The 14,096-nt window shown below is 32.4% G+C and overlaps 1 protein-coding gene and 1 long non-coding RNA gene across 3 annotated transcripts in view; both read right to left on the bottom strand.

Annotated features, from left to right (window-relative positions):
- Nucleotides 1-1,339, bottom strand: part of LOC119635547 (CUGBP Elav-like family member 2) — a 119,015-nt gene extending 117,676 nt beyond the window's left edge. For both annotated transcript variants that reach the window (XM_038030396.1, XM_038030397.1), the window contains exon 1: nt 418-1,339. In XM_038030396.1, the coding sequence (XP_037886324.1) occupies nt 418-1,139 (722 nt within the window). In that variant the 5' untranslated portion in view covers nt 1,140-1,339. The remainder of the gene's footprint in view (nt 1-417) is intronic.
- Nucleotides 1,340-1,408: 69 nt separating this feature from the next.
- LOC119635549 overlaps nt 1,409-14,096 on the bottom strand; it is a 47,037-nt gene continuing 34,349 nt past the window's right edge. Inside the window, exon 2 of the long non-coding RNA XR_005247075.1 lies at nt 1,409-1,483. This is a non-coding gene — a long non-coding RNA (uncharacterized LOC119635549). The remainder of the gene's footprint in view (nt 1,484-14,096) is intronic.

Here is a 14,096-nt window from a genome sequence, read left to right as displayed (position 1 = left end):
CAGCAAAAACAATAATAATAATAATCAGACCAACAACAAAAAACAACTGGATAAACAAAATACACAGCAACTAAAAAACATGATACCGCCAGAAAAAAAAAAAAAAACAAACCAGAAACACACAAAACAAGTTCACGAGTTTACGAAGAAAAAATAAAAAAATAACCAGCAAAACTTTTACGTGCCGTTGAAGAGTCGAAGGAAAAGCATAGAAGAAAGAGGTGGAAATCATGTGCGATAACTACCAGCCATCACATTCAGTTATAATGAAAGAAATAATTAAAGGGATAGGGAAATAGATAGAAAGAAAAAGAGAGAGAGAAAGAGAGAGAGAGAGAAAGGCGAGAAAGCGCGATAATAGGAGTAAAGAAGATAAAGAACAAACAAATGAACAAACACACAAAAACATGTACTTACTTCTCCTTCAGACAACTGCCAAAGTCATGTTGGGAATCATTCTCGTCGTAGGAATGTGAGCCGGGTGTATTGGGTGATGGCTGTTGCTGTTGTTGTTGAAATTGATGCTGTTGTTGTGGTTGTTGCTGAATAAAAAGTTGATGATTCTGTTGTTGAAGTTGCTGTTGAAACAGTTCGTGCTGCTGCTGTTGCAATTGTTGTTGTTGCAGGGTTTCTTGCGGTGATAATGACAGTGCCGTTGCCATCGCTTGGGATGAGTTAAAGTTTGGCAATTTTTGCTGATACTGCTGCTGCTGTTGTCGGCTGCCTGGCGAATGCGGTTGTTTGTGATAAGGATGTACGGTATTGTGAGTGATGTGACATAATTTGTTTCCATTGCTATCCAGGCCATTATAATGATTGCCGTTTAAACGTGTAGCCGTCGTGGATAATGGCTGCTGTTGCTGTTGTTGTTGCTGCTGCGTTTGTTGTTGCAATTGTTGCTGCTGCTGTTGTTGTTGCTGCGGTTGATTATCTAACTCTTGTTGCAGCTCTTGTTGCTGTTGTTCCTGCTGCTGTGGCTGCTGTTGATAATTGTTACCAAGACTAATAGAGTTATTGTTGATGTTATTATTATGTGGTTGCTGTTGTGCTGATTGTTGTTGTAGTTGCTGCTGGGACGGAGTTTTCTTTCCTGAGCCAGGTGATATTTTACTAGCTAATGCATCGAGCGAACTTAACATTATGTTAACTTCTTAATTTTGAATAAGTTTTTCTTTTGCTTTTTTCTGTTTTTTTTTTTTTTTTTGCTATCCTTTCTTTTTATCCTTTGGTTCTTAATTGTTTATTCTTCGTTTGTACACAATACTTTCTTTCTTGTTTTCTAACTATAATTTTTATATTTAATTTCAATATTACTGACAATCACTTGAAAAATTTTAGTTTTAATGAATTTCTCTCTTCTTTCGTGAACACTCTTTTCCAAAAGAAAAAAAATTTTGCTTTGTTTTTAGTTGAAATTTCGAACACGCAAAGAATTTCGTTTTGCTTATGCCCGTTTTTGTTGTCTTGTTGGTCTGGATGTTGCCTGAAGGAAAAGTTATAAAAAGAACATTGTTTTTGTTGAAATTATTTAAGCGATTAGTAGAACAATTAGTGATGTAAATTACGATATGAATAGATTAGGAAAGGCAAACATACAAACTCATTCGCTGTCCTAGTAAAAAAAATAATAACGGGTTATGACGAAAACAATTATTTTTGCATTTACTAATCTTTATATATTTTGTACAAACACACTAAGCCTTTCTGTGCAGGTGTAGTCATCAAGTGAAAAATGAAGGCCCAACCTTTCGTATGAGTGATATATATATAGCTAAACTTCTCTCATATTGAACGAAGGCTTACTGCTATCGCATAGCGATGGATTTCCAAAGCTAACGTATGTATGTAAGAGCAATATAATCAATATTTTATCAATGCTTTTCGTGCTAAGCAAAAAATATTATATTTTTTTTTTGACATTGAAAGATTATTTTTAGATTATATAATAAGATGATTTTGGCTCTCCCTTTCTTAGCATTGCTAGCTATGAATATAAATTAAAAAAAAAAAAAAGAATTTCTTAATCAATTCCAATTGTTTTGAATGTAGTTAAAATCAGTGCTGAAAATTTCGAAAAAAATGTTAATATTGATCTCTTCTGATACGGTTTTCGATTATATACTTTTGATAATTGAAAAATGAAAATTGATAACATATTGTTTGCCTAACAACGCCGGTTCATTCTAACATATACTCAATGGGAATGGCGTTTAAAAAAATAAAATGATTGGAATTATGATTATAGTCTCCTCCAGCCAAATATCTTTGAATTGTTTTTCTTCAGTAGAACACTTTGCCCCTAAACAAGTCAAAAAAATAAAAAGAAGACGAAAAATTAATTGCGTTCATGCATGCAGGATTTTTTGCATTTTTCGCCGATTTCTCACAGAGAGCAGAAGACGACTAAAAATTTAACTAAAAAATTGAAACAGAATAAAGTGATTGCAAATTCAAGGGAAAGTTTTCTTTTTTTTTTGTTTTTTATTTACTTTTTTCCATATGCTCAGTAATTCGCATTACATTTATTATTTTATAACGCCTGATCTAATGCAACAATAAAATTTTTATGTTTAACAATTTTATCGGCGTTAATCAAAGTCTTGTTTCGCATACACATAGGCATGCATATGCACATGTGCACTGGTAATTAGTGAACCTTAGTTCCTTGTTCTAATTCTAAGCGCATGATATCTGTTGGTCGAATAAAAAAGTTTTTGTTTGAAATATTTTTTAAGGTTTTCGACGCTACTAGGATTTGTAAATTTTTTTGTAATCAAAAATCCTTTTCTTCGCACCTCAATGCTATTAGCGAAATTCGTCCATCAAAAAACTAAGAACTGGCATTGGCAAAATGTGATTTTTTTAGTTTTAAATTTCAAACAAAAGTTTGTTAGAGAAACCTTAATGTGAGAAACAGAAAGGCGTATTCCTGATGTCTTTCAATACGAAATTCTTCTGCAGTTATTGCAATCGTAATCTATATAAACCGTATGAATGAAGTCCCTTTAAAAATGTAGTCTTTAATAACAAAACTCTGAAATGTAAATCATATATTCGGACAAACTTTAAATCAGAACCGGTTTGACTAATAATAATACAAGAACTAATAATATTATGGCAGATTTCTCTCATACCGTAAGTTCTGTTGAACTGCGTACACCGGGTAATGTTCTAATTAGCAAATGCACAAAGCCAAAGACGTTTACAATTCTTAATAAAATGTTGCAAAAAATTTCCTTAAGAAGCAGTTGCTGCTTTCCTTTGCTCTAATTTAAAATAATATCAACTCATAGTTTATTCTGCTATGCCCTCTCAAATATCAATTTTCTTATAAAAATTTTGACATACGATTCTCAAATATTTACGGAAGGTATTTATGATTTTTTTCCCTTCCAAGTCTTATTGCAAACTTTCAAGCTTATGATCTGCCGGTTTTTTGCTTCCTTGGTGTAGTATGCAATACTATATCTGAGCACATGTGAAGGCACACATATAACATGAAAAGCGATTACATATGCTAACGACGACTTAGACACATCAAACATTTTACATTTGATGTGTGCAGGAAAACCATTTTTCGGTCGGGTTTTTTTTTAAAGGGTTTATTTAGAAGTAACAACATTCAAAATATGGTTGCTGTACACATCAGGCAGACATTTGTATATTATGTACAAATTTAAGTAAACAAAAACTGTTTTTTATGTGTTTGTGCTTAAAAGTCTTCAACTTGATGATCGCTTACTATGTAAACATATGTGATTGTGTGTGTGTGTGTGTGTGTGTTTGAATGAGTGGAAAACTGTTTATTTTGTAACTTAGGTCAGCTAAACTTCATATATAAGCTTTTGTGTTAAATCCACTAAAACTCGCACTCAAAGTCGCTTCACATATACCGCTAGGGATGGCTTATGCTATGCATTGGTCAGCAATATACTAGATAGCAATAAAAAACCATAACTAAGTATATGAACAACTTGTACATACTTTTTATATGTGCTTACATATAAATATGTATACGTACGTATGTATATACTTTAAAAAAGTATACATCATGCGCTCCATTACTTTCATATATTCTTTTCATTTTCTGTTCTGTAGTCTAACCTTTGTTTGCAGATACTCTAGTGTTTGTATAATTTACTTCATGGCATTTGTTTGTTGGTTGGTTTCCGTCAAGTCGATGTATGTCCGGTGGGTTAAAGAGTACGGAGAGTCTATGTTCATAAAATATCCATATCTATATATATATATATTTGATGCATATAAATATATATATATATTTGATGCATATAAATATATAGATATAAATGTATGTATATATTAGCGCAAACAAGCAAAATGAATAGACAAGTGCATAACTACATTTGTATGTAAGAGGATTGTCTGAAAAGTTTTCGACCTACGACAAAGACACTTATTTTCTCTTTTCATTTTGATTCTTATTGTTCCTTGAAGAGTGATGGATTGTGTCAGTCTGCCGACACGTTATTTTAAAATATCGCAAAATACACTTCAGTTTCTGCAATGACGACCTTATCATCTGATCCGAATATTTTTTCCTGCAACATTCTTTTGGGATTTGCAAACAAATAATAGTCAGACAACAGTTCGAAATTCAATTCAGGCAATCAAAGCAATCAGGCTGTGAGTAAGCAGGGGATCCATTTGGAAAACAACTTACTCATGCCACACTTGCTTCATTACTAAGCGCATATTCATCGCTGAGGCTTAGAATATAGAGAATACGATGATTGTGCAGGATGTCATGATTTAATTGATGCAAGTTTGCGGTTGTGGCCATCGGCTTGTGACACTAAACATTTACTCCAATATGAACGGACGTAGCAACTAACCTGTTGCCTCAGGCCTAAATCTTTACTTAATATGTGATAAACACGTTTATTAAAAATATTCACAGCCTCGCCTATCTCACTGACCTTAATGCGATAGTCGTCCACCGCCATTTGGGGAGATTCGGCGACATTTTTGTCCTATCAAAAAGCTCTTCGGCACTGAACCTGATGCGGTGACGATCTCAAGTTGGCTCCCCAAAATTTCATCATAGTTAATGATGAAGAAGAACTCCTCTACGAAAAGTGCCGGCATATTGCCTTTCAAAAGCAAATTTCTAATGACAGTCAGCCATTAACTTTTCCCATATTCACAAAGCCATGTACTCACACTAAAACTATTCTCAAATAAGAATATCGTAGCGAATATAGTTCAAATTTCCGTGAGTACTTCAACACATGCACACAACTATTCTCAAACTTTCGCAGCAAGATCTTGCAATCTTCTTGTTCAGGTCAGATACTTTTCGGACAACTTGCATATAATGCAAGAACGCAAAAGCAAAAGCACATATACAATAAAAACAAAAAACACTTAACGTAAAGTGTAGATGAAGAGATTTTGTGTTACTAAATTAAAAATGTAAAGAAGTGACATTTCGGTTTACAAGTGGTTTAAGAAGTAAAGAGGATCAACACTCACAATAGACGCACGTACTGCTTACGTAGCAAATTGAAAACCATTAGAAACAGATACAAAAATGAATTTTATAGCGTTTTGAAGATTTCATTCTAAACAAGAAAGCAATTTTATTATAATTCGAATTATTTTGTACTTCACAGGTCCACCCAAATAACAAGAGAGAGAAGATGACGTTTTTATGGTAAATTTCTAAAAACATTCTTTCCTTTTTTATTATCAAAAATATTCAACTTATTGCTTTTCATGCTTTACTTTCTTTTCTCTATTGCATAACAAAAGATAAATATTAGGTTATTCGGAAATTCGTTTCCTTTGCTTGCTCAAAATGAAAAAAGATTTGTTTCTAGTGCACATGTATACCATTATGAATGGTTGAATTCGATAGATGCAATCTCTCAGCGATCGTCGGTTCACATCAGTTGATCGCCTGACTGCCTCTTCATTCATTTCAACTGAGCTCACTAGGAGGCCGCACATCTTCAATATCAAAATTCTCGAAGCGAAATTTTGTAAACCAGTTTTAGCACCAGTCAAGTGTCAAAATATGTGATCACTGGCCTTCTTTCTACACATTTAAACATTTTGTTCTTGCTTGAATTCCATTTTTACTTAATTGATAGTGAAAAAGTAAAATATACCCGGGTTAGTGCGAATTTGCGAAGCTACTCGCCAGAATCGAGCAAATCTTTTCAAAAGCAAGCGTTGCTATATTAGTTGTAAAAATATAATATGAAAATGCGGCTCAAGTGATAACTTGGCTGAGAAAAAATGCAATTAAATCTACTATTGGGAAATGACGAAACGACTTTCCGAACAATACATAGTTGTACACATATAAATAAAAAAAGTTCTAAATCGTTGAAATGAAAGAAAGGAGAGAAAAGCGTCAGGTGACCTATAAAAGACTGACAGAGGGGAATCCAATGCGGACAACATGATTAACTCTTCTATCACAGTTTTTTCTAAGATCGTTGACTTCTAAGTATAGGCAAAATTTTTGCAGCAATGTCATCCCCAAAACACGTAACAGGTTTGTTGCGGGATTTATTGCATGGACAAAATATTACGACTCAACTGTATATAGAAAACGAAAATATTGCATATGTTCGTAAGGTAAGGAATAGTCGCCATAGCAGATCTAATGATTGACGATAAAAATAATAGCGAGCTGCAGATTTTTTTAGCAAAGAAAATGAACAATACGTCGACTCTAGTCTACTCAAGTATCAGCTTTCAATAAGCGAACCAACTCTTTTCCTTGACAATTAAAACGCGAATAAAACTTGCTACTGTAGATTGGAAGGATCACATCTCTAAACTATGCTAAGTTGTAAAACATCCATAATTATCTTCCCTTATATTGCTCTTGTCTATATAAGAGATCATTTTATTGGCCTTAAGAACACTGCCCTGCAATAGCAATACAAATTTTCACTTTATACACTCCTCGTGCGAATTAATATTAGATATGCTTTATCATATACTTCATCTAATGCAGTTATTCATATAACGACTATTCAAAATATGGTCTTATGTGAGAAATAACCGAATAAGTGATCCAATCGGAAATATTTTTGAATCATTTTCATCACAACGATTGGCTTGAAATATGCTGGTGTACCAAATTTCCTCAAAATATTTTAAAAATTTCGACTTACGGCTTGAATATAAGAAAACAAGACGGACAGGACAGACTGACAGAAGATGATGTAGTAAAAAGTGAATTCATCTCAAGTCCTCCTGAGTGTTTCATACAAACTTAATGCTCTTTTGTATACATACATACATACATATAAAAAAGGTCGAAATTAAAAAAAACGAAAAAACAGTAATCTGGACGTTGTCATATGTCACCAGCGCCGTTGATTATCATAAAAATAAGACCTAAAAGGCATAAGTACAACCAACACTCTTTTTAATTTTTTACTAAAGCACATATTAACCAAAATTGTATTTTATAAGAGAGATTAGCATTCTCTCTCTTCTATTTGAGTTATTTAAATAGAACTTTTAACTTCTTCATAGACCTTGCATATAGGTGTCTTTTATATAAATTATAATTGCGTTGACACTCATCATCTCTTATCATGTCTTTCGCATTGAAACTGCAACTCTGTTGCCTGCACTTGAACGTGGGTGTTTACGGTTTAGCGATTGCTCTAGCGCTTAGAAGACACCTTTATAGAGATGCAGGTTAATAACCCATTTAGGTAAAGTTCTGCCTTTAAATCATAATTTCCTACATGATGAGCATAATTCTACGACAACCGTCAAATTATATGCACATAAGCATTCTAAGCAAATCGCGTTCAACATTTACTTTTGCCGGCTTTGACTATTACCTTTGACTAGCGCATATAACAGTAATAGAAATAGCAACAACAACAACAATACCGGCTGCTACTACTATCGTAACAAGAACTAACAATAAAACCCGGAAGTTTATACGTAGATGTCATACTATATAGAGATACTTAGGCTTTTATGTATATGCACCTGAGCCGTTCGGGTATAAAATGCAATACAATTTTTCCATTAAAATAACGCTTAATATGGGGGAAAAAAATAAGAAAAATAAAAAAAATAAAAATTTGTTTTTTTTTTCTCTCTCTCTAATAGAGTTTTAACAAGTGGTTGTGTGGTTGGGAAAGAATAACATAAACAAACGAATTTCTCGGTACATATATAAATACACATGCATATATAACTAGTATATGTATGTATATATATATGTATTTTTACTTTTGTGAATGCATTGATGAAAGTCAAGAACCTGCATGTTTCTGTTGTTGTTGATGTTCTTGCTATTGTTGTTGTTTGAGATGTTTGTTTGACTTTTTAGGTAATGAAAATGTTGGTCTCAACAAGCGTAAATAGAAACAAAAAACAACTACACAAAGGAAGCACAAATTGTGGTTTTTAAGTAAGTACACGCACACAATCTCACTTAGACGCATATATACCGGTAATGCCACACATATAAATATAATACACTATAAACATCAAGATGTCAGTGAATAATAAAAGTTGATAAGAGTTAAAGAGACAGAGAAAGAGACTACATATGTGGATCCCTCTCCCTTTGCTCTCATGCATAAACACACATACGCTTTCATCTATTTATATATACATATATCTATGTATATGTAGACATTTGCAGCCATTTATACGTTTTGTTCAACTTCACAGCAACAACATAAAATGCCAACATTAGTAAAATGTTATACTCATCGTACGTGTACGTCAATCTGTATGCGTGTGCATGCTTATGCTTGCTGTTTGCTTACAAGTATTTATACTGACAAAATTCATAAGATAATTGCAATAATGAAAAAGGGATACATTGACACGACTGCAACCACAAAGTATGCAATGTTATGTTTGAATGCATTGTGCACATATGCATTTACGCATATATATATATATATGAGGACGATAAAGTATTAAGCCTTTTCACGCATGTATACATAACAGTTAGTCCCGAAAGTTCTGTACTTTTTAGACGACTAAAGAAAGCATATATGTACATATGAGCAGACGTACAAACAACTTTAACGACAACGAGTACTTGAATATTGCATACATTCTCAAGCGCATCTGTATCCATTATGTTTGCTCCACACATTGAAAATTTATGTAAGCTCAGCATAAGTAAATAAACACAATTTGTAAGCATAAATACTTTGTACATATATTATATATACGAACGCGTATATCCTGCGTGTTTGTGTGTATAAATACTTGTTCATAAAAAAAATATGCTGGTCTGTTGTATTCAAGCATGCCCGACTGTGGTATTTGTTAAGTTTTTATAAATAAAAAAATGCAAAATGTGTTGTAACCTTTTTTTTTTTTTCCTTTTCGTCTTTAAAAAAAGTTTAATTTTCTTTTGGGCAAATTTACGAATATTTTATCTTGAAAATATTTTTCTTAAACGTTTCAAAAAAAAAAAAGCATATGCAAAGTCTTAATAAATAAATGCTTATTTTTATATAATCACTTTCAAATTAAAGTCAATCTCTACGTAGTAAGATAAGTCTTTTATTATAATTTGCTTCGTTCTTCTCCCTCTTTTATCTCTTAAATAATTTAACTTGTAAAACTCAATTTAAAATGTTGTAATCAAAGATAGGCCGACTATTAAACATGCTACAGTACCAACTTTAGTATAAAATCTAAAAAATCTAGTTTTCAGGTAAATTTTTATATGGGAGAAATGACCCCAATATATATTGCAAAACTCTAGTTTATACCATAGAATAATAAAAGCTCGCCCAAACGTACTGAAAATCAAAATTGTGAGTGTATGATATTTGCTCAAAATGTCTCAAAAACTACAATAAAGAGGTTGAATACAAAAATACGTTTACATGCATTAGACGATTAGTTTAGAGACGCAAGCAGAAAATGAATTTGAATAATGAGAAGTCAAAGGGAGGTCTCAAGGTGTTCTGACTATTGCTTACATCCCCACAAACGCAACACGCTGTGCTAAGATGTAATCATTTGGTATCTCTCCCTTACTTCTTTGGTTGGTAGTTGTTGAAGAAACTTTCAGTTTATTTTTAAATAATTAAGAAGAAGAGAATATTCTAAAGACTAAAGACGATCCTTAAATACCGAAACACTTGGAAAGTGGAAGTGATGCTATCCGAAGGAGACATATTTTAATGAAAAATTTACTAAGGATCGAGTCTATTTTTATTAAGCTCTTTGAAGTAGTACTTTGTCAACTTGGTAGCCTCGTAACTTTATGTTAGCAAATATTTCATGTATTCAAACTATGCAAAGAAACATGTGTTATTTAGACAAAGTGAACATTGCTCAAGTAAATTAATAAATGCTAAATATTTTATATTTATACATGATAAACAATATAAATGAAATAAAATATTCTAAAATATCTTAAGAAATTATCATCTATTAAGCAAAAAAAAAAACGTTTAAAAATATATGTTTATATATCAAACAAATAATGCCTATCAAGCAAGCAATAATTCCCAGGACTAACATAGAAATGTTTGCTTTATCAAAAGTCTCCCAATAATTTAACGTCGATCGTTTGTTTAATAATTGCTATGACTAGTTTAAGGGCGTCTAGCCCACTTTTCAAAACCACACAGAAATACGAGTTTTTCTTGTTTAGTACAAATTGGTCTTAGATGGGAAAAATACCAACATTTAGGAAACTGCTATGGCAACTCTTCTCTTTCGAATGCAACAATTTCACGATATCTTGCTGATTTTAAGTGAAATACCAGAGGTACCGGGAATTATGCTTACGCAAAAACCTCCTTAAGCAATCATTCTCAAGTGAAGTGAAGATGAATTGCATTCCGAAGAGTCTGTGTATTCACATACATGACAATTTTGGCGTGAAAAAGTTGTTTTACAAAGGGGTACCGAAGTTCCAAATGTTGCCTCACACCCCAGATATGGCCCCAGAGACTATCATCTGATTGCAGTTGTTAAAACGGCGAAAACGATTAAGATCGAATGGCGAGGTCCTTGGGAAAACTGAAGCATACTTTTGCAGAAAAACTGTTCTTCCTATTTAGTCCCAGGAGTTAACGATCGATAATTTTGGTTGTCAAAATTTCTTGGACGGCCCCTGTATATATATTTTGAAAACTTGTACGTCAAGGAAAAATGTTTTTTTTTTTTATCTAGCCCTGGAACTTACTGATCGATGAGTTATACTGTGAATAATTGTTAATTGTGAGCCTAATATGCTAGTCGAGCAAGATTTTACTTGTCAGAATTTCTTAGGTGGCCTCTTTATGTATATTTGTAAAATTTTACGATTATGCCTTGTCTGCGCTACTTCTTTAGACCTTAGCAAATGCAAGCTTACTTCCATTAGGAAAGAATCCATTTCATTTACTTTGGCAAGCCATTAAGCTTTTCAAAGTTCACCCCTCTATTTCAGATTTTAAAATCGTAAAACTTTCAACTAAGTTGAAACGAAAAACAGAAGAATTAAGATCAACTGGGAGACAAACTGACGTTTATGGCTGAGCTAGGAAGAAAAAGCTACTACATCTATAGTTAATAAATAGACGGACAGATCTGAATCTCAAAGATGAACTCACATTACAGTTTATATATCCCTCCCAGACGCTGACATAGGAACAAAAGCAAGAGAAAGTTTGATTATCAGAGGGAAGGAAGGACGGACACATAATTGACGTTGTGTCGACATAGTAATGGAACATATTAAATTAATCTCCGCCGCACCGAAAAGAGGAAGATAAGTGAGAGTTTAACGGGCCCACCGGCACGGGGGAAGGTTTAAAAGATACTCGAAAAAACTCAGGCACATTATGGACGGAAAAGTAGAAAAAATCACGGACAAGCCGATTATGAAATGTAGGGCTAGACAAAAATAATGATAAACCCATAAAGACATATATAACCATATAGATGGCTGCAGCGCGGCAAAACTCATAAAAATAAAATCAATCGAATTTAGAAAAAAAATATATACGTATGTGCATATATTATGTATACACATTTTTTTTACTGTTCACCTAATTCATAAACACCCAATAAAACAAAATAATAATAACCGCAATCAAAAAAAACTTGTAACCAATGATTCATAAAATTAATTTTCAATATACATAAGTAGACATAAATAAAAGTAATCGAATAACTCATCTACAACTAAAAACTAAAAAAATGAAAAGCATAACACAATAGCAAACGATACACGCAAAATATGCTGTAACATGCACAAATCATTAGTTTTTCTGATAACGATATTTTATAACTTAAGTCAAGCGTGCACAGTAAAATCAATAAATGTCAACGCAACATAATCGCATTATAGTTAAAAATAAAGCAAAAACTCAACTATATTATTATTGGTAATGTATTTATTTTGTTCGATATTCTGAATGTGTTGTATTATGAAAAGCGTAGTACACACCTATCTACTTATAGAAATTGCATATATATGTATTAAAACCAAAAACAAATATTTAACGATTCTATTGTTGTAATTAGCTAATGACAGTTTAAAAGCGTTTGTCAGTTGCTTTGTCTACTAGCGCAACTACTACTTGTCTATGCCTTGTCATACGCACACAAATAGCTGAGTGGCTGTCAGCATAGATTATCGAGATATTTGAGGGCATGTGAGAAAATTAAGTTAAGTTTGTTTTGCTGATAATTAACTTCGAATACTCGTAGCAAAGAGATCGGCGAATATTTTGAATCAATCTTGAATTCTACAAAATATTGCCTTTTTATTTATTTATTTTTGTATGATTCACGTACGCGGTAAACGCGGAATGTTGCCATCACAAAAGTATAGTTTAATAATATTATTCGGGACTACTTTGTATCAAGCCATCAGACAACATGTTATATGAAATTTTTATTTCTCTTTATTTTTTTTTACTTTTATTTGTTATTATTTGCTAAAGAGCCATATGATGTTGTAATAATAAGCATGTCTGTTCATCATGCAACAACCAACAACTTATTAATTTTTATATGAATAAAAACTTTTCCTTTATATATATGCTCCAAAAAGAGAAATTATTCCACACATTTATTTCCGCACAGTAATAAAATGCAAAAAGTATTTAAAGGACTTTTCACTATAAATTTCAAATAAAAATTTTATTATCTATAGCAAAAGAGAAATGTTTTCCCCAAATTTGCAAATGAAAAAGAACGAAACTCAGTAAAGGTCTGCAGGGACTTAAGGAAACTACGAAATAAATGTTGTAAATATTCTTCTACTCTGGCGAGAAACGAGAATAAAAATATTGGGCATAAGCACTTTTACGTCGAATTCCAAATACCTACCTACCTTATTTGTTCAGATTTGAAATATTAATAAACTAAAGTGATATGCAGTAAAGTTTGTGATTAATCGAACGGGATATCGATCTTCTAAAATGTTCTTAACAGTTTTCCTTAATAATCTAAAAACCAGTAAACAAGAAAATAAAACATTTTATTGAGGATACATTTGGGGATATCCTAGTAAATAGTAAGATTAGCGTAGTTTCTGGCGCAAACCATACCAACTCTTTATTCATCGGTTTTAAAAGAAAAATAAGTGTTGATCGTTTTTTACAAGCTTTTTAAAATTCTTCCTTAAGACCAAAAATCAATGTATAAATAAGCAAAAGAATTAAAATTTTATGAAGCGTACATTTAGGCGTATTCTAGCAATATATGAATTTCTTATGGTTTTCGGCGCATGTTGTAAGATCTCTCTTCCCAATCGTCGTTCTTTCATTTACTCGTTCGGTCCTCTATTATTTTGTCCGCGCTTTTCGCTTATCGTTTTAACATCCCGTTCGTCTGCTTCCCTACCTCAGTTAAAATCCTAGAAGATTGTTTCAGTCATTAACAAAATATCGAATCTACATATTAGATTTTCGAAACAGCTGGGTCGTTATCTATTGACTTGACTAAGGAAAATGCCCTATATGGAGGAGTTTTAATCGTCTTTTCTCATGAGAAATAGTATTAATTATTACTTCAAACTACGCACTATTTGGTCTTTAATTATCTTGAGAGCTTTATATAGATTAACAAACTCGATATAATCCTAGTCCCTGCTGGTTACAAGCGCAACTAAT

Source organism: Glossina fuscipes, unplaced genomic scaffold (assembly GCF_014805625.2).
Source record: "Glossina fuscipes isolate IAEA_lab_2018 unplaced genomic scaffold, Yale_Gfus_2 26, whole genome shotgun sequence".
NCBI classification, from domain to species: Eukaryota; Metazoa; Arthropoda; class Insecta; order Diptera; family Glossinidae; genus Glossina; species Glossina fuscipes.
Note: the sequence above shows the minus strand (reverse complement) of the source record. Positions and strands in the feature narration are given on the sequence as shown.